We start from the raw sequence: 20191 nt of genomic DNA, 5'->3' as shown, positions 1-20191 counted from the left end.
ATGAACTTTGCAATTATAATCCATACCCTTTACCAAGCAGGGCAGCCAAGTAGATTGGAGAACAACCTATTTTTTAGTCTTTGTTTTGACTCTGCTTACCTAATTATTTGCAATTGCAAGATATATGATTGATTTTGGGAACCCAAATACATTTACCTGTTACCAGTACAGTTACCTGTACCACCCCATAAGTCAATGTAAATGGATATGATAAAAGCAATTATTCAAAATACTTGCTGTTTGGGCCTGAACTTGCACTGGGGCTCGTTGCAGAAAGAGTTGCATTCAAACGCACCTCAAAATTTCAAGCAAAAGTCCCAAGTACTCCAATTTCATTGGTTGAAGGTCAAGTTGCAATTTAGATTTGTAGTAGCATTTGATCGCAACTCTCTCTGAAGCAATCCCTTGAAGAATTTTCCACAAAGTACCCAGACTATATCATATTTTTCATCTAATATAAATATACATATACTAGTATATCATCTCAGTCTCACAACAACCCGAGCCTTATTGGACTCTCGATATTTTGCTTGAATTTCTCTAAGAACCTGGCAGCTAGGGCGCCATCTACGACGCGTGCATCGCTGGACATGGTGACGGTCATGTAGGTGAAAGGTTTGCGGTCTTTCCCGATGGCCAGCTTGGACGTCCCAATGGCCATGATGCAGGACTGGGGAGGGTTAATGACCGCGCTGAACTCGGAAATGCCGAACATTCCAAGATTTGAAATACTGCCAGCGAAACAAAAGCAAAGAATGTAATTAGAATTGTTTATCAAAGCATCATGTAGACTTATTAGCCCAAATTCACAAAGGTGGTTTTGAAAACCCACGGTTGAGTCCATGATTTATGTAGATTTCCTGTATAAATTACGCTTAATTTAGAGTGTATCCGGCGCATGTATAAAACATGTCCAATGGTTATGCGCGCTTTTGTCACGGTGCGCCAAATTGACACCTGTGACCGTGGTTATCCACGCTATTTTATTAATGAGTCCACTGTTTTTATTCATGAGTCCACTCTTCAAACAGTGGACTCATGAATAAAATAGCGTGGATAACCATGGTAACAGGCGTCAATTTGGGGCACTGTGACAAAGGCGCACATCGGCATTGGACATGTTTTATACACGCGCCCGATACGCGCTAAATTAAGCGTAATTTATACAGGAAATCTACATAAACCATGGACTCAACCGTGGGTTTTCAAAACCACCTTTGTGAATTCGGGCCATTGTGGATAAGTAAATAAGTCTCTGGACTTTGTACCACTAGGTCCAGGATTCAAATCCCACCACAACATTCACATCCTTCGGCAAGGTATCTATCTATATTTGCAACTCTACAGTAGGTGTAGTAAGTGGGTATCCTGTAGGAAGGAATTTCTTGGAATGCTTGAATGCCAAATCAGGGCGGCAGTTATATTTCACTTTTTCTATAACTTCTGAAGGTTTCCACGGAGAAGAATAGTGTAGTAAGTTTCATGGTACACCATGTATCTTTATTGGGAAGGTTAGTCCTGAAAAGGACCACCCAATCACTTATTCTATGTGACAGATTTGAAACATAACATATTTGATCATTGCGATATTCATTCCCCTGGAATATCTGTCTTCTATTCATTGTAAGCCCAAAATGTATTTAGTCTTCAGATTTGTAAAATCACTTTTATTATTTGCAATTGTATTTAATCTTAAAATTCATGAAGTACCACGATCTCCCACCAACATCGCCCCCACCCCCCTATCAAGCTTTCATGAAGTTACCCACAATTCCCATCAACCTCGCTTCCATCCCATTCCCCATCTCACCCCCTCTGTCAGTGATTAAACTCTCATGACAGTGTCTTACCTAAAAGATCCTCCTTGAAATTCATCTAACTTCAATTTGTTTGCACGGGCTCTTGTTGCTAGATCCTGGTAATCAAAAGAGGAATAAACATTAAAGGTCAAGTCCATCTCAGAAAAAAGTTGATTTGAATCAATAAAGAAAAAAGTTGATTTGAATCAATAAAGAAAAATCAGACAAGCACAATGCTGAAAATTTCATAAAAATCGGATGTAAAATAAGAAATTTATGACATTTCAAAGTTTTGCTTATTTTTAACAAAATAGTTATGTGAAGGAGCCAGTTGAGAGGATCGAGAGAATCCTCTCAAGAGAATGAGAGAATCGATGATGTCACTCACTCACTATTTCTTTTGTTTTTTATTGTTTGAATTATACAATATTTCGATTTTTAAGAATTTGACGATTAGGACCTCCTTGCCTGAACCACAAAATGTTAAAATAATGGAATTCCACGTGTTCAGGGAGGAATGAAACTTCATTTCACATGACAATGACGAGAAAATCAAAATATTTCATATTTCATAAAATAAAATACAAAAGAAATAGTGAGTGAGTGATGTCATCAGTTCCCTCATTTGCATACTGACCAAGATGTCCATATAACTGTTTGTGAAATGAAGCAAAACTTTAAAACGTCATAACTTTCTTATTTTACATCCAATTTTGATGAATTTTTCAGTGTTATGCTTGTTGTATATTTCTCTTTTTATTCAAAACAAGTTTTTGTTGGGGTAGACTTGTCCTTTAAATATGCAGTGCTTCCTGGAAAAAAGGACACCGTGCTTCAGTGTCATTTTCTGCTATCATGATCATAAATTTGCTTCATGAAATGTACATGAATGGAAAGATATGATTCTCTTCTTTTATTTGAGACCCATCTTAATTTTCATAATGAATGCATTACTGAGTAAGAACAATAGAAAGTGCTCCTACCACATTTTCATTTGAACTGAAAGATTACAATTTTTGTGAATTTTTCCAGCTTTTACTGCTATCTGGTCAGAAAACCAATCTTACCTAATTCATCATTATGTTACTGAAATTCCTAAAACTATAACCATTTTTGACAATAAACTATGCAATTACATGCTTCTTAATGGTAAAGATTTTTGATGAATATCAAATTGAGGTGATTGGAATTGAGAATCTGAATTTTCACCAAGAACCGAGGGGGTGTTTCAAAAAGATAGAAGTGTGACTTAATTGCGGCATAAATGGCATCACCTCATTATTCAAATCAAGCTAAGAGGACGCGCACTACTGCGTAGTAATCAATTCAATAAGACCCCTTCATAAACCTATCCTCCAATTAGCCGCCTAAGAGTAATGCGGATAATTCAATAAAAATTGCGTTCATAAACTCTGAAAATAATCCGCACTATTTTTACGAGCGCCCGTCCTGAAAAAGGAGGATAATCATCATGGCAACCGCACACGCCCCCTCCGATGCGGTTGCGTTGGAAAGGGTGACCTTGTGACCGCTCCATGGCAATTATCCGCATTACTTTCGAAATGCGTTCATAAAGTCAAAATCTCGTCCCGATGCTGCTATTATGTGGATAATTGCAGCATCAAAATAATGCCGATAACTCTGGTCCTCCGATTTTACGACCAAATTATGCTGCTATTAGCCGCATAATTGGGTTTATGAAAGGGGTATAAGATTGCAAGTTACAAACCATGTGTACATCAAACATTGCATCATGACTCTGAGTCATACTTAATTTTCTGTGAAACATCCCCCTCATCACCTGTCATGAATAAAAACATGTTTATCAATCTGGCATGGCGACCAACTAGTATTAAAGATAAATTCCAGTAGTTGCAGTAAACACTGATTTCATGAGAAAGTCTGTAAAACCAGGCTTAATTGTCAGTATATCATCGAGGATCTAGATCTGGTACAGTTACATGAACTGAACTTTGTGAAATCTTGAAATCTACGCTGAAAAATGTTCACACTGAAGATCACCAACACTGATAGGCATACGTGGGACAGTGTATTATTATTGCTAGAATAAAGACCCGGCGGAAGTGACCAAATCGGCGCCTATTTTGCTTATTTCTCAGCAATTACACAATTTCTTCCAGAATCCTTTGGCACATATTTTTCATTCATACAAACGGACACTTGTGTGGTCATTATATCAGATTCTGTAAAAAGTCATTTTGAGATTGTTACCAGAACTGGAATTAATCTTTAAACCATGTAATAATAAGTCCCTACCTTGACATTTGCAGAAATCTCAACGAGACCCTTAGCATCGGCGCTCTTCACGATGGGCGTGATCAGACCTCCATCTGTTGCTACGGCGACAGAGATATCAATGCTAGTAAGGGGAGTGGCTTGTTGTCCATTCCAACTAACATTGACTTCAGGTACTTGCTGGTAATCGAAAGAGATGTAGAATGCATAGATCAACCTTCCATATGTTAAATATTCCCTTCAGTCAAAGCAATTATTCAGACCAGACAAAGCAAAGCATGTGTTACATGCCAATTCTTTGTTAATTTCTTGTAAATTGAACAGATTTCGGTGCTCCCAATTGATTTGACGTAGGCAAAGTTAAAGGACAAGTCCACCCCAACAAAAACTTGATTTGAATAAAAAGAGAAAAATTCAACAAGAATAACACTGAAAATTTCATCAAAATCGGATGTAAAATAAGAAAGTTATGGCATTTTAAAGTTTCGCTTATTTTCAACAAAATAGTTATATGAACGAGCCATCCAAATGAGAGAGTTGATGACATCACTCACTCACTATTTCTTTTGTAATTTATTATATGAAATATGAACTATTTTTATTTTCTCGTCATGATTGTCATGTGAAATGAAGTTTCATTCCTCCCTGAACACATGTAATTCCATTATTTTAACATTTTGTGCTTTAGGCAAAAGAGGTCCTAATCGTCAAATTCGTAAAAATTGAAATATTGTATAATTCAAACAATAGAAAACAAAAGAAATAGTGAGTGAGTGACATCATCGACTCTCTCATTTGGATGTAACTGGCTCGTTCATATAACTATTTGTTGAAGATAAGCGATACTTTTAAATGTCATAACTTTCTTATTTTACATCCAATTTTGATGAAATTTTCAGCATTGTGCTTGTCTGATTTTTCCCTATTGATTCAAATCAACATTTTTCTGAGGTGGACTTGACCTTTAACTGACTTCATTCGACCACATTTACAAGACCTTTGACCCCTAAATAATTTGTCATCTTACTTTGGTTTCACACATGTAAATGCTTTGAGAAATATTCAAAACAGATGAACAGACCCACGTGACTCCTCCGTCTTGAAGAGCAAACAGTGGTGATTCTTTACCTTAACTCTTTGCCCGCCACGGACGACTCGCGGCACATACAGCGGACTGCCAACGACGACTCAAGTCACAGTTCGCACACAATGCATACGGCACCCCAAAATTAATGTGGCGCAGGGGGATAGTGTACGTGGCGGGCAAAGAGTTAAAGCGACCGTCTATTGACAATCATGGGGAAATCAAGGCTAATCTCAGAACAGAGAAGGGATTCACTCGGCTGCATGCCTGGGATGTGACGCCGCCATGTCTGGGAGGTCTAATATAGGAGAGCAATAGTTAGTAGACTAACCAACCAGAAATAGACTGCATGTTTTCACTTTGAAACATGGAACTTCACAAAGGTTATTCATTTTGGTTTAGCAATCTAGAGACCTGCTACGAGTCTAGGAATTGGGATTGTAGGAAACTAGAACTGCGACGACCAGAAGTAAATACGATCACAAGTTCGGTCAAATTTGTGCTGTCCGAACTCTTATCGTATTAGTCCGATGGGTTTTTGTGACGATCAGATTATATTATCTAAGTCAATTGGCCTTTTGCAAATTTCGTATTGATTCAATTTCCCCATGATTTGTCAGTGGCTGGGCCCTTTAAAGGAGAATCCAACCTTAGACATCAAATGATGTGTAAGAGAAGGAAAAAATAAGAAAAAGTTTTTTAAAAATTCACAACTTGTTTGTCTGATATTGTTCAAATTTTCCGCTACATACTTGTCTCATTATTCTTTTCCTTTGAAAACAACTTTATAATAATAATAATATATGTAATTTGTAATGCGCCAAATCCACTCGGCAGAATGCCCAAGGCGCAGTGAGAGAAGAAAGAAAGAACGAAAGAGAATAGGTACAAATATAATAGTAATCGATCCAGGAACAATTAAGAGTAAGAGGCATTGAATAGACGAGTCTTAAGGTAACGTTTAAAAGTATCAATGGACGTGCATTCACGAATTGTCAGGGGAAGACCATTCCATAGAACAGGGCCAGCATGCGCAAAAGCCCGAGCCCCCCATGTTTTAACGGATTTGGGAATAACTAGGGAACCGGAGTTTGATGAACGGAGGGACCTCACTGGAGAGTATTTGCTGATTAGATTAATATTGTACTGTATATTTGGCTTTAAAGAAACTATTTACCTCTACATTGGCTTACCTTCAATGCAACAGCAGCAGCTTTAATGATGAAATCATTGACAGAAACCTTGATATTATCTTTCTTGAGTTGCTTGCGTAGTCTTACAATCTCAGTCAACTCACAGTCTACCATAGAGTATGAATGGGGTATGGTGGTCTGTAAGAATTAAAAGGAAGGGAAATTAGATTGATATTATCTTTCTTGAGTTGCTTGCGTAGTCTAACAATCTCAGTCAACTCACAGTCTACCATAGAGTATGAATGGGGTATGGTGGTCTGTAAGAATTAAAAGGAAGGGAAATTAGATTGATATTATCTTTCTTGAGTTGTTGCGTAGTCTTACAATCTCAGTCAACTCACAGTCTACCATAGAGTATGAATGGGGTATGGTGGTCTGTAAGAATTAAAAGGAAGGGAAATTAGATTGATATTATCTTTCTTGAGTTGCTTGCGTAGTCTTACAATCTCAGTCAACTCACAGTCTACCATAGAGTATGAATGGGGTATGGTGGTCTGTAAGAACAAAAAGGAAAGGAAATTAGATTGATATTATCTTTCTTGAGTTGCTTGCGTAGTCTTACAATCTCAGTCAACTCACAGTCTACCATAGAGTATGAATGGGGTATGGTGGTCTGTAAGAACAAAAAGGAAAGGAAATTAGATTGATATTATCTTTCTTGAGTTGCTTGCATAGTCTAACAATCTCAGTCAACTCACAGTCTACCATAGAGTATGAATGGGGTATGGTGGTCTGTAAGAATTAAAAGGAAAGGAAATTAGATTGATAATATCTTTCTTGAGTTGCTTGCGTAGTCTAACAATCTCAGTCAACTCACAGTCTACCATAGAGTATGAATGGGGTATGGTGGTCTGTAAGAATTAAAAGGAAAGGAAATTAGATTGATATTATCTTTCTTGAGTTGCTTGCGTAGTCTAACAATCTCAGTCAACTCACAGTCTACCATAGAGTATGAATGGGGTATGGTGGTCTGTAAGAATTAAAAGGAAAGGAAATTAGATTGATATTATCTTTCTTGAGTTGCTTGCGTAGCCTAACAATCTCAGTCAACTCACAGTCTACCATAGAGTATGAATGGGGTATGGTGGTCTGTAGAAAAAACACAAAAATCGAAATTGTCTTGATATTATTGTTCTTGATTTGATTATGCAGTCTTATAATAAATTCAGTTTAAAAGAATATGAATGATGTATAGCGGTCTGTGAGAAAAAAAAGAAAAGGAAATCTCAGTTGATTCAGAGTCTACCATAGAATATGAGTGAGGTATGGTGGTCTATAACAAAACAAAGAAAAAGGAAATCTCATTCAGTTTGGTCTACTACAGAGTAAGAGTGAGGTATGGTGGTCTATAAACGAAACACAGAATAAGAAATTGACTCTAGATTGTCTTTCTTTATATCAATAATTAGTGGGTTTTTTTAGTCGGAGTCTAGACCTGACGTTTGCTGCGGATTTAATTTTTTTGAAGATATAAAGTGCTGAATGATACAATGATCTTGTCCCCATTCTTTTCTTTTTTGGCAATCCATCCTTTTTAGTTTCATAACCCAGAGGAGCATAATAAAAACATCAACACCCGAAATATGACAGTATTCAACAGGGTTGAGATACGACCACACAAATGCCTAATTAGCCCCATACTAGTCAATAAATTATCGGCCTTCTTCTAAACGTTCATTAAATCACGCAATTGAGCCATTTTGGGTCAAGCGTGCTCTTACAAAATGTTGCATGATTTTTAACCATGTACCTTGGTGTCAATGATTTGGTCTGGAATGATGCTTAAGATTTCAAATTCAAAAGAAAAAATCATTAAAAATGCACAACAAATGTTACAGAACTATTCCAAAAAACACCAAAGGCAAATGAACCACCCCCCCCCCCCTCCTCCTCCTCCCGCCAATCCTTATTAGGGTCACTTACCTTTGATTCTGTGAGCCTCTTTGCGATAGTTTTCCTCATACCTGTCAGCTCTACTTCTGAAAACATTCCCTGTAAAGCAACGCAAAATCAAACAAGTCTCATTTATAATAAGGCACTGGTTAACATTGATTAAAAATAATTGATTTAACCCTAAGAGGACTGGGCTTTTTGCGATCATGCCAAAATTTGGCACCCATATTCTTTACTACATAAACTACAATCCAGTACAAAAATCAATTCCAAATATTATCGCCGCCGCCATATGCTAAGACGTTGCACACTGTCTGGATCATCCGGCACATTCCCAATTCCAGCAGCCTCTTAAATCTGGAATATTTGACAAGGAAATTCTTCTCAAATTCAAAGTGTAAGGATTCCAGTTCTCTGGCTGTCATGTTTACTACTTCGGTGATATGCACCATGCCATGCAGACCAAAGGAGAAGCTCGTCATCCCCTTTGCAGTTCTCCATCTAGAATGGCCCATGCCATGCAGACCAAAGGAGAAGTCTCGTCATCCCCTTTGCAGTTCTCAATCTCGAATGGCCCATCCTTCGATCATACCAGGGAGAATTTTGGCCCAGTAGATCTCCAATAGGCTGCAGGGTTCCCACAGAAATTTGAAAACCAAATTCATGGCAAACATACATGCAATGCAAAAATACACTCACCTCTGTCCGTGTATAAGAAGGTGGCGCAACCCTCTCGGCGACAGGGGGCGGTTGCACAGCAGGCGTGGGCGGTGAAGGAGGTGGAACAGCTGCAGGCTGGGGTGCGGCAGCTGCCCCACCCGATTCTATGAATTTAAGCACATCTCCTTTGAGAAGTCTACCATGTGGGCCAGTAGGTGTGATTAATGAAGGATCAATTTGGTGTTGCTCAATCAACGCTCTAACAGCTGGAGATAATCCTTCTCTATATTAGTGACAAGAAAAAAATTGGTACTGAGCAAATCAGAAGTCGGGATTTCAACAGCTTATAACAGTAGGTGTGATTAAAGAACGATCTACCTGATGTCGTTCAGTCAATGCTCTTGACCCTAAGGGGAGTGTTTCAAGAAACAAATAATCAGTGATTTTCACTAATTTGTTTTGAACCAATTAAAAGCTAGGATTTCAATGGCTTATAACAGTATCCAAATAGCGAACAGGCATGTGTGCGATGGTGCAAGATATTACATGAGGTGAAAGATGCTATATGCAATGAGGTATAAGCCGAGTTGAATAGAGTGTCTCTTTCTTTCACCGAAAGCGAAATCTTGCACCATTGCACGAATAAGAATATTCACTATTTGTGTTGTACAACGCCTCAAAATTTAGCGAAAATATGAAAAAAGTTTTTCCCACATTAATCAATGAAAAGGGAGCAAAGAAATTAAAGCAAAAATATATCCCTTCATAATCATGAAGTATCCTTTGCAGTGATGTAAATGTGTGATGTGTTGATGTGATGTAGTAGTGAACTTCATTTCAAAATACCTCTCCAATTACATTAACAATAGAAACTGTCTAAAAACATGAGTTCATCAAATAATTTTCATATAAAAATAAATATAGTTAATGTTTCTGCAACTCTTTCATTAAACTGGTAAGTTATGAGGCATCGGTCAAGGATTTCCACTCACCCAGATTTCGTGACTGCATGCCTCATGCTAGTGAACTCCGCACTCTCCGAGACACCTTCCTCGGATTGTTTGGGGGAATCCCCGGCGGGGGTGGAAGCGGGTGCGGTCTGCGCTGGTATATCCACATCCTTGTAGTCCTCTCCCTCTGGAACCATGAGCGCTATAAGGGAGGTTATGGGGATGTTCTTGCTTCCCTCCGGGACCTAATAAAACAACCAAATATCCTCCTGTTAAGTCAACACACAGTGGCCGTTTTCTGAAGTCTGGTTTAACTTTACATGCGGGCCTGTAACTCTGCTAAAATTATGGGAAGCCAACAGAGTCAAAATTTGTATTAAGTTGTATGTTTCTTATGTTTACTGTGTTCTTTCCTGATTCATCGATGGTGAAGACAATCATCTATTTACTTCCGAGATAATTATAAATGATTTGAGAGCCAAATGAGCTGAAATATGATACCTCTACTGTCAGTGATTTATGTAACAATTGGCTATCCATACTTAAAACACAACTTTAAACCTGAGTTTATAAAGTTAAACCTGACTTGAGGATACGGGCCAAGGTCTCTGTGCGATTAAATGAACTGTTTAAAAACTGAAAAGGAAAACGAGCGCTGAAATAGAACAACAGAACAATTTTTGAAAAATATGATATTCAAATATCTCTGTAACGAAATAGAGAATAAAAATGCTTACCAAGATTTTAGCCATGATGCCATCATCATCTGCGTCCATGATGACGGTAGCTTTATCTGTTTCTATCTCACATATACCATCTCCTGCTGCTATTGGATCCCCTGCAATGGGATATAATAAAATGTTACATGATGTCATCATCATACACAGTAATGATCTGTTAACTTCCTGACATTAAATCATCTCCTACTGCTATCATATCTCATACCATGGGATATAATGGAAATAAAGACACCTCTTTGATTTCTGGTAATAAGAACAACTAATCCTTCAGAACTACTTAGATCTACACACCATTTTTGGTTAAGAAAAGTAGTGGCATCCAGCTTACTTGACCTCAGAAGTGAAAGATAGCAGGATCTACATGTAGCTGGGTCGAATAAAATCCATTTCCTGGGCCACATTTTTGTAAGCCATGGTGGGTAAGTCCAAGGATTTGCATCTAATCATGCAATATGCCAGTGTGATATGCACGGGCATACTATCAACAAAATAACATTAGTTTTATACATCTGCATTTGATACAAATAAGACTTAAAGACACCCAAGCTCATAACGTAAATGATCAAAGTGCCCCATTGGCAGGGTCGTGAAGATTGTGATTTATCAATCTTTCAATATTTCTAAAAAAGTATTTAAGTCATTTTAAATCTAACGGTTAAAATTGTATCAAAACATATTAAAACATGTTTTACAACAAACAAAAACATATTTTTAAACACACAAAACATGTTTTAAAATCAGATTATCATGTTTTAAATCAAATTAAAACATGTCTTCAATCAGATTAACATGTTCTAAATCAGATTAAAACGTTAAAATGATTTAATACATGTTTTGATACATGTTTTTAAACAAACTCTATCCAACCCTGCTAGTAGGATTGCATACCTTCTGCTTTGAGCCAGGACACAATAGTACCCTCTGTCATAGTTGGTGATAGAGCAGGCATGGTGAGCTGGATGGGCGTCACACCTACAATAAAATAAATAAAAGAGATTAATTAAGAGCATGATGTACACCATAAAGATGATTATTGTAAATATACTGAGAAAATGAAACTTCACTCAAGAGACAAAATTAGGTCCATGATAATTCAGCAGTCAGTTACGGAAAACAATGGATCATATTACGGTTTTGGGACCACACATTAATTCATATATACCGTATGTACATGCATCCTATACAAAGTGAATGGAGGTGGAAATCAGAAGAAAAAAATACTGCATACACCTCTGCAAGACAGGAATTTCAAGGGGCTATGGAGATCGTGGTTGGATCGACGGACCATGCGTGCAACTACGCCATAAGTATATAAAATAGCCCCGCACCGATCTATGAGAGTGATTGAGTTAGTTCAAGAAGTTTATAAAATTTAGTCAGTTCAGTCAGTTGTTGGTTCCAGTCTGTCAGTTTCAGAGTACACAGTTTGTATTGTGAGAATACACATCGAGTCAACATGGACATCTAGAGGCACTCAAGGGATCATTACATGCCGCCGCGCACAGAAAAATCAAGCCATAGAAGTCGTGTGTTGTGGACACCAAAGTGGGATCCCAGCACACGCGACCCACTATTTACAAATCAACTGCCAAACGCGGTTCATGGTGCGAGGCTAGCATACTAATACTAACCTCGCAATACATGTGAGTGATCTATAAAGTGGTAGCCATCGGTCATCAGCAGCAGCTTCGGATCCTAAGGACTAACCAAAGGATCAAGGTAAACCCTCGTCTCTATGTCTATACCGAAGGGCAATAAGAGCTTGCAAAGTGTACCGACCAACACACTTACAACTTACAAAGGGTGCAGAGCATGCTCCTTAAGTTAACCAAGGCAAAGAGACTGAAGCTTTTGGTCTAAGAAGAACATAACCCAGGGAGCTCCGGCATGCGAAGCTTCCACCGCCTAACTTGTTATGGCCGGGGGCCTATTGCATGAAAGGGTCTTTCGTAGAACTGTTCTACGTAAGAACGAGATATTGCTCAACTGTTTCACAAAGCCGATTTGGGCGACACAAAGAATGGTCCTTGGAAAGACACCTCCAGACATGTCCTACGTAGGCACGATCTTCTTTGCACACCGCCCACCACCGTCGGCATTGAGAGAAAATGCATTTACGGCAGGCAACACTGACATATCACCTTTAAGCATATTTGGGGGTTGCACTCTCATGCATTCTATATGGGATGGCGCCAAGTTATTCTTATATGGGAGCTAGTTGTCGAGACGACCAAAAACGGATGTCATTTTAACTTCTCCGGGGTATTTTGTCCGGGGGTAATGTAGGCCCAAATATTTTTTTGAAATATGTTTTCTTTTATTCTCCCTCCGTCTTATTCCCACCCCTTTTCCAATAAACAAAAAAATTAAACTTGAAATATCGAAATCGGCGGCACTATCTCTGACCCTTCATGCTTTCTCATTATAGATAAACAACATGAAAACAAATTTCTTTAAAATAAATTGGTAAAGACCGAGTTTATAACGTTCAGGAAAAAAGACGATACAAAAGTGAAAACTAAGATGTTAAACATGCTAAATCATTTATAGTTTTTATTTCATTTTCATTATAATTATTTTTTTGCTGAGATTAATATTTTAATCAATGAGAATTGTTGGATGTATGGGGCTAACTTGAGAAGTGAAGCAAAACAAAAAAACTCTGCAGTAACCAAATAGCTAATATTGAATTTAAGATACAGACTAGGCTTATATACATGTACATGTAGCTTACGAATCCATCATAATCATTACAAATGAAGATTAGTTCATTAAAGGACAAGTCCACCCCAACAAAAACTTGATTTGAATAAAAAGAGAAAAATTCAACAAGCATAACACTGAAAATTTCATCAAAATCGGATGTAAAATAAGAAAGTTATGACATTCTAAAGTTTCGCTTCATTTCACAAAAACAGTTATATGAACAAGCAAGTTACATCCAAATGAGAGAGTTGATGATGTCACTCACTCACTATCTCTTTTGTTTTTTGTTTGAAATTTGAAATATTTCGATTTTCTGGTCATTGCCATGTGAAATGAAGTATAATTCCTCCCTGAACATGTGGAATTCCATTATTTTAACATTTTGTGCTCAGGCAAGGAGGTCCTAATCGTCAAATTCGTAAAAATTGAAATATTGTATACTTCAAACAATAAAAAACAAAAGAAATAGTGAGTGACATCATCAACTCTCTCATTTGGATGTAACTGGCTCGTTCATATAACTATTTTGTTAAAAATAAGCCGACACTTTGAAATGTCATAACTTTCTTATTTTACATCCGATTTTGATGAAATCTTCAGCATTGTGCTTGTCTGATTTTTCTCTATTGATTCAAATCAACATTTTTCTGAGGTGGATTAGACCATTAAAGAAAAAGATCATGGAAAGTCCATACAAAGACTCAAGAGGCGCATTTTAAATTGTATGTTAGGCCCCTTTCGGCCCCTATGTCATTATGTTAAAGCATTAATGTAATCTACATACTCCTTAACTTTGAAATATTGAACATACATATACAGTGCAGTGCTATAGCTCGGTTCCAATATATTTTTTTAAACCTTATATTCTTATGTAAACTTCCATAAATTGTGAAAACTTTAAATATGACCAACGTTTATGATCGTTGTCATTTTTAACATTATTTCTGTAAATAGTATTGTTTCCATTGCGGATTGATTCACACCCTTTTCTATGTTTTCATTATTAGCAATTTAAGCACTACTTTATCCACTTGGACATGTTTGCAGCAATTACTCATGCACACTTATACTCTAAACACTCACGTTTGTATTCCTTGCATTATATCTGACAAATAAAATTAATAAATTAGATTTTTCACACATAGCCTCTCATATTTTCCTTTTTAGTCTCATACAATCAGACACTGTTGATTTTGTTTACTCCATTCAAACACTGCTTTTTTACCTCAACAAGTAACATTTAAAGCATAATTTGCAAAATTATCATTATACCGTGCGTATCAAAAAAAAGTTTACACTTAGAAAAAATGCTGTAAAATCATAAATTTGTCATATTCTGAAGATTTTTCCACATTTTATCATTGGTACAGATCCATTTAAGCAAATGACGATACATGTATAATTGTCAAAAAATATTTCCGCTTGAGTGAGCACCACTTACTTTTGACAATAGGCCTGAGTCGAAACGGTTCCCCGACCGGGCCCCGCCCGTCGCCCTAAAACCCGGTTTTACTTTTTCGGGTTTCGGGTTTTCCACATACAATAACTGCCCATAAAATCCTTTATCATTCCTCAGTGTTTTGATTTCAAACATTCTCCTACCTTCTCAAATCACTGTCATGTACTTTGTGACCAGTTAACCGCCTTTGAGCTCATGCGAAATCAGCGAAACTTGTGAACTTCATGACCAGAAGACAGAAGTATGTCAACGTCAAATCAATTTGGAAGAGCCGCGCCGATCTACGGCCAGCTGTGCCAGCCTTGCCTACGCCACATCGCTGGCGCGCCTACCGTACCCAGCGTTCTCGCCAGTATATAATACGCATGGTTCAAACACCATGCGTGCGGAAATGGAGACCAAGTGGAACCATGCGTAAAATTTCAGCGACATGCGTGGAAAAATTAAATGGAAATATTCAGAAAAAAAATAATACACTCCATGAACTCCTCTTAGTTATATCAACTTCATTTATCGGGTTGCGCCGAAGTCCCACCGACTTAAGACCACTTGCAAATGAAAATCAGTGCAGGGCCCTAGCTAGCGCCGACGCTCGTTGGATGCGCATTTTGTATACTGTACTGTACATGTACCCACGCCTATATCTCTGGCCTGAGCACGCAGTTGCGCTGAAGCGGCAAGCGTGTGCGGCCGAAATGAGTAACATTATCTAGAAATACATGTAGTTTCAAATCTAATGCGAATAATGGAAGAATTTATCATTCCATTTGACAATCAATTGCAATGACTTTTGAACTTGAAGGGCCCCACGTCTAAACAAATTTGGTTTTAGTTAAAATAGACTTACGACGGCCTATGGGAAGTTTTGTAATCATGCTTCTCGTCGAAGAAAAATATACTTTACAAACTTGTTTTTTGTTTAGAATTTTAGTTGTGTTCATAGTCATACGACTTATTCCAGATACTAACTTAAGTAATGACATCTAGGATTTATTTAAGAAGCGTTTGATAGATGCCAGACGAGAGACCTCGCCCAGGGAGCTCAGATTACGAATTTAGGGTCGTGCTCAATAATGCAGCGGGCAGACATATCCATATATTTGGCGAGACAGAACAAGCGGAAGGCGTTCATGTTAATGTCTCCCCTTTGCATGATCGCACGTGCTCTGCTTGTTCAATCCAGGGACCTAACCTTTCTTTTTCGGTTTCTGGAGTGTGGTTTCGTTCTTGGGGCAATATTATGTAATGTGTTAGGTCATGTACTCTGTTATCATGTTTCGTTCAAATTCAGAAGCGTTTTGCCCTGGCTTATCATGAAATTCTTTATTTCCCTTCACTACTACTTCGATCCTATCCTAGGCCCTAGCTAGAAGTGCAACTCTGACACTACTTATTTTTCCAATGGCGATCGTATTCGTTTGATCATTTTGATGGTATTCAAGTGGTTTTCAAAAAAAATAATGAAATTTACTAGACAACTAGTATATTGTTAATAAATGAGTTTTGACTTTTGAATAATGGCAAATTGGCAATGATTAATGAAAATGACGAATATGATGATGATAATGATAAGATAATGATGATGAATGATGATGGCAGCGGTGATGATGTTATCAACTAAATCATGGTTGCAATGATGATGGTGGTCACTGCCTGAATGGTGAAATTGGTGATGATGATCATGAATTGTGATTTTGGAGATGGCCATGCGTGGAAAGTGATGATGACTGTGATGAGAAATGAGAATGATGATGATGTTGCAAAAATAAAATCAAGAGCTACATGTGGTTTGGAGTTTGGACAAAGACAGTCATTTCCATGACGGGAAGGCAAAAGTTGAACATGAGGTGCATGGCTGTTAAATCAAAGGGCAGACATAATCCCATTCCATTGTTTATGTTGTGCGCAAAAAAACCCTCTTTCGTCCATGTGGTTTTTTCGGGCCTTTTTGGCACATCCCGCCCCGCCCGCCCCCTCTTTCTCCTTCTCTCCCTTTTCCTCTCCCCGCTCTCTTGCACTCCGCTCATTGCACTGTGCGATATCCAGAATCAGGCGAGTTTAATTTGAGGTAGGTGTGTTTGCGAGCACATGCGTAGATCTTTCTCCTTGTTTGAGTTTATTGGGATTATGCATAACCAAGATCGTTGATATCGCGTCGGAAGCAGGCATTGCCAGGCAAGATCGAACATGACAAGAAAAATGTAAGCTGCTGTGATGTTTTTTTTTTGTGTGTGATTAATATTTCATATTAAAAAATAGGAATAGTTGAATTTTGCTTAACTTTTTTTAAAAGTTAAATCTTGTCCGAATCATCGCTTTCTCGGCGCTTGCTTCCCCGCGTATCATCCGTTCTCATACAGGCAGCACCATGCGCCTCAATGGCATAAAAATAACAGCAGTCAAAGTTTCAAAGAAATATGATTTTAATTTTTCGGGTACCCGGTCCCCGCCCGTTTTTTCCCACTCAAACCCGGTTTGAGGAAAACCCGTGATGACTCAGGCCTATTTGAAAAGTTAGTGAAAAATGATTTGCGCAGAACTTTAAAATAGTTATGCGAATAAAAGTAGACCATAATCATGGAGAACACATGGAATTTAGTTGTAAATTGATTTGAAGATATCTTTTACCCTTTTAAACTTGTTTCCTTACCCGAAACACTTCGAAGAGTGCATTGAGCCCCACCCACTCCCCCCACACACCGAGGCCATCGTGACGATATTTGCTTTACACTGAGCTGTCATTTACATGAAATGGCTTAGGCTTGATTTTTATTTTGTTAATCATTTTCAAGCTTGGAAAAAGTGTGGAGGAACAAGTATTAAATGAAAAATTGAATGAAAACCCACTTTAAATGATAAAAACTTAGTGAAAAATGCTGGAGATATCTGATATAAACTTTTGTTCAGAATCAGTTATGTCCTCAGATCCAGCTGGCACAAAAAGGGTGAAGGCTGTGCTTACTAAGTGTTGACATTTCAATTTGGGTGGCAAAATTGCTACAAAATGCTTGAATGTATTTCAGTTGACTAAAATTGCAAGGGAAATGTATGAGAAACGTTGTGCAGGGTAAGATTGATTTCGCCCTTTCCCCTTGACACAGCGTGAAAACAAGCATTTCTGCGCAAACAGATTTCTGCGAGCTTTACAAAAACGGACAGTGCTCACTCAAGTGTAACATTCTGTCAAAACTTTTACTTTCATCAGATAGATGAGACCCAGACCCAAGAGTGTATGTGAAAAAATTACCCACATGTTGTATATTTTTTAATTCCCAGGGCTTTTTCAAAGTGTAAACTTTTTTTTGATACGCACTGTATATAAGAATACTATAAAAATACAGAATATTGAATAAAATGTCGAAATTACTTAATAAATCAATTTTTATATCGGACAAGGGGCTCTTTTGTTGAAATATCAATGAAAGGTGTCTCTAAAAGGACATCGTTTTCTAAATAAGTAAAATAATGAAAATTTTCGATTTTATTTAGTTATGTTTGTGAATTTTTTTGTCTATTTACCTCATAAAGTAAGCTCCATACATCAATTCAATAATCAGTAATAAATAAAACATTATATGATCTCCTTTTATTGAAATGTGACTTTATGAAAAGTCATCATTCCGAAATAAAAGGTTCAGGTGATGATGAAGACTATATTTTTCCAATACAACTGGGCGTTGTGGCGTGCGCCTGTAATCCAAGCTACGTGGGGAAGTTACAAATTGATGCTGAAGTTCGAGGTTCGAACCCTGGTCATGTCTTTCGGATGGTGACGTTAAAGGTCGGACCCAGACGTAAATAATCATAGCTGATTGATACACATCTGAAAAAACTCAAATACACACACACACATATCTATATTAAACAATGTCACAGACTTGGATGACAAAATTGCCTTCGTGAAACGGAAAGCGCTGATTTGTCACCAATCTTCCTTTCTCGGAAGAATGGTCCTAGGACGTTCCTACGTATCACTCATCTCGTCATGCAACAGGCCCCAGAGCTCCCTGGGTTAGGAAGAACAGTCAGATTGAACTTGAAATTGAAGTATGACCTGAAGACTAGGCCGGCTACAGTCGATCTATGTAGACCTAGATCTAAATCTACTTTTATGCTATGCTACAAAAAACAGACATCATTCCCATTACTCGTACTCCTATCCAACTTACACTACAGGCTCCGAATGCAGAGTAAAGTATTTTTCTGACGGAGATACATTTTTTATCAAAAAGCCCCCGAGATCTAACAAGGCAATATTTGACCAATTTACTACGGTCCCACACGAATCATTTCACGTGAGTTCATTTCACATCGACGCATCGCGATTCGATTTTGCAAGACAAGCTTTGATAAATTAACTCACCAAAACATTGTGATGTCAAAGAAACATTCCTCTTATCACAATAACTTGTGGCAACCCTTGTACGAAGATTTGAAGACAATATTGCGCCTATTCGTCTCGATAAACCGCTCCGCAATGCGGAGGCTCCAACACTCGCCATCTTAAATTCTAGCACAGCTTGGAGCTCGTCAGCGCAGCTCGATCGTGTTGCGGGATCTCAAAGGGGGTCGGGGGGGGGTTACAATCACAGAGATACGATCTTAATAAATAACAACAGCAACAAAATGAACCCCTAGCCACGCCGAGACCAAGTATTTTAATTCTCCTTCTTTTTTTCCTTTTTTTGGTTTAAAACGAGGTTACTATATAGGAGATGTTGCTATGTTGGGCCATGAGACAGATGAGGGGCGACGCCCCGGCCCCCTCCCCTCTCAAAAAAGGGGAATGGGGAAATGAAAGTTGTTCCCACAAGTTATTTACTTATTTTGTTCCTTCAACTGAATCGTAAATTCCCTTGACTTATATGATCGAGCTGGGATAACGTACTGCTTTAACTTAAATCTGCAAATCCTACTTTTTTTATATATTTTTCATGTTATTTATTATATTTACTTATTCTTATCATTGTTTTTTGTTGTTGCTGTATCAACTGTTTTCCCCATCTTGCTCTTTATCTATATCTCTATTTTAGATATGTCTCCCCCCCCCCCCCATATAACTTGAATTATACATCAAATATGATATCTTTTTTTCTCCTCATGATTGAAAATTCAATTCATTATGGAACATTGAATAGGGGATGCGCTTTACGGGCAGGGGTGAATCCCCCCCCCCCCTATTGAGAAAAAGAGAGATGAAGAAAGAAAGAAAGAAGGGAGGGAGGGAGGGAGGGAGGAAGGGAGGAAGGAAGGAAGGAAGGGAAAGAAGAAAGAAAGAAAGAAAGAAAGAAAGAAGAAAGAAAGAAAGAAAGAAAGTGGAAGAAGACAAATTTTGTATTAAAGGAGAGGTATTCGTCTTGTAACTGTAACTGTTATAACCAATCCAAGTGAAAGAAAATTGTCTTACCACTCCATTCCATTCCCTTCCATATATCACTCTGTAACCACCCG

At 37.9% G+C, this 20191-nt stretch overlaps 1 protein-coding gene across 1 annotated transcript; it reads right to left on the bottom strand.

The window, feature by feature from the left end:
- Positions 1–463: 463 nt before the first annotated feature.
- On the bottom strand, positions 464–19286 carry LOC121421962 (pyruvate dehydrogenase protein X component-like). The gene is made up of 11 exons (XM_041616763.1): positions 19104–19286; positions 11464–11547; positions 10573–10673; positions 9878–10080; positions 8925–9168; positions 8256–8324; positions 6802–6945; positions 6333–6470; positions 4077–4235; positions 1851–1915; positions 464–731 (listed from the first exon to the last, which is right to left on the bottom strand). The coding sequence occupies exons 1-11, from the start codon at positions 19240–19242 to the stop codon at positions 491–493; spliced, it is 1587 nt and encodes a 528-aa protein (XP_041472697.1). The 5' UTR covers positions 19243–19286; the 3' UTR covers positions 464–490.
- Positions 19287–20191: the final 905 nt, after the last annotated feature.

This window comes from Lytechinus variegatus, chromosome 9, assembly GCF_018143015.1.
Source record: "Lytechinus variegatus isolate NC3 chromosome 9, Lvar_3.0, whole genome shotgun sequence".
Classification (NCBI taxonomy): domain Eukaryota; kingdom Metazoa; phylum Echinodermata; class Echinoidea; order Temnopleuroida; family Toxopneustidae; genus Lytechinus; species Lytechinus variegatus.
This window is presented reverse-complemented; position numbering and strand designations above follow the sequence as displayed.

What these genes read in the sequence shown, in the direction of transcription:
- LOC121421962 (XM_041616763.1), bottom strand. Translation starts at nt 19,242, where the DNA reads ATGGCGAGTGTTGGAGCCTCCGCATTGCGGAGCGGTTTATCGAGACGA. An exon ending in GCATCATGGCTAAAATCTTG is followed by an intron (nt 10,081 to 10,572) that starts GTAAGCATTTTT and finishes TTGTTTTATTAG; the next exon opens with GTCCCGGAGGGAAGCAAGAA. An exon ending in AGAGGCTCACAGAATCAAAG is followed by an intron (nt 6,946 to 8,255) that starts GTAAGTGACCCT and finishes TTGTTCTTACAG; the next exon opens with ACCACCATACCCCATTCATA.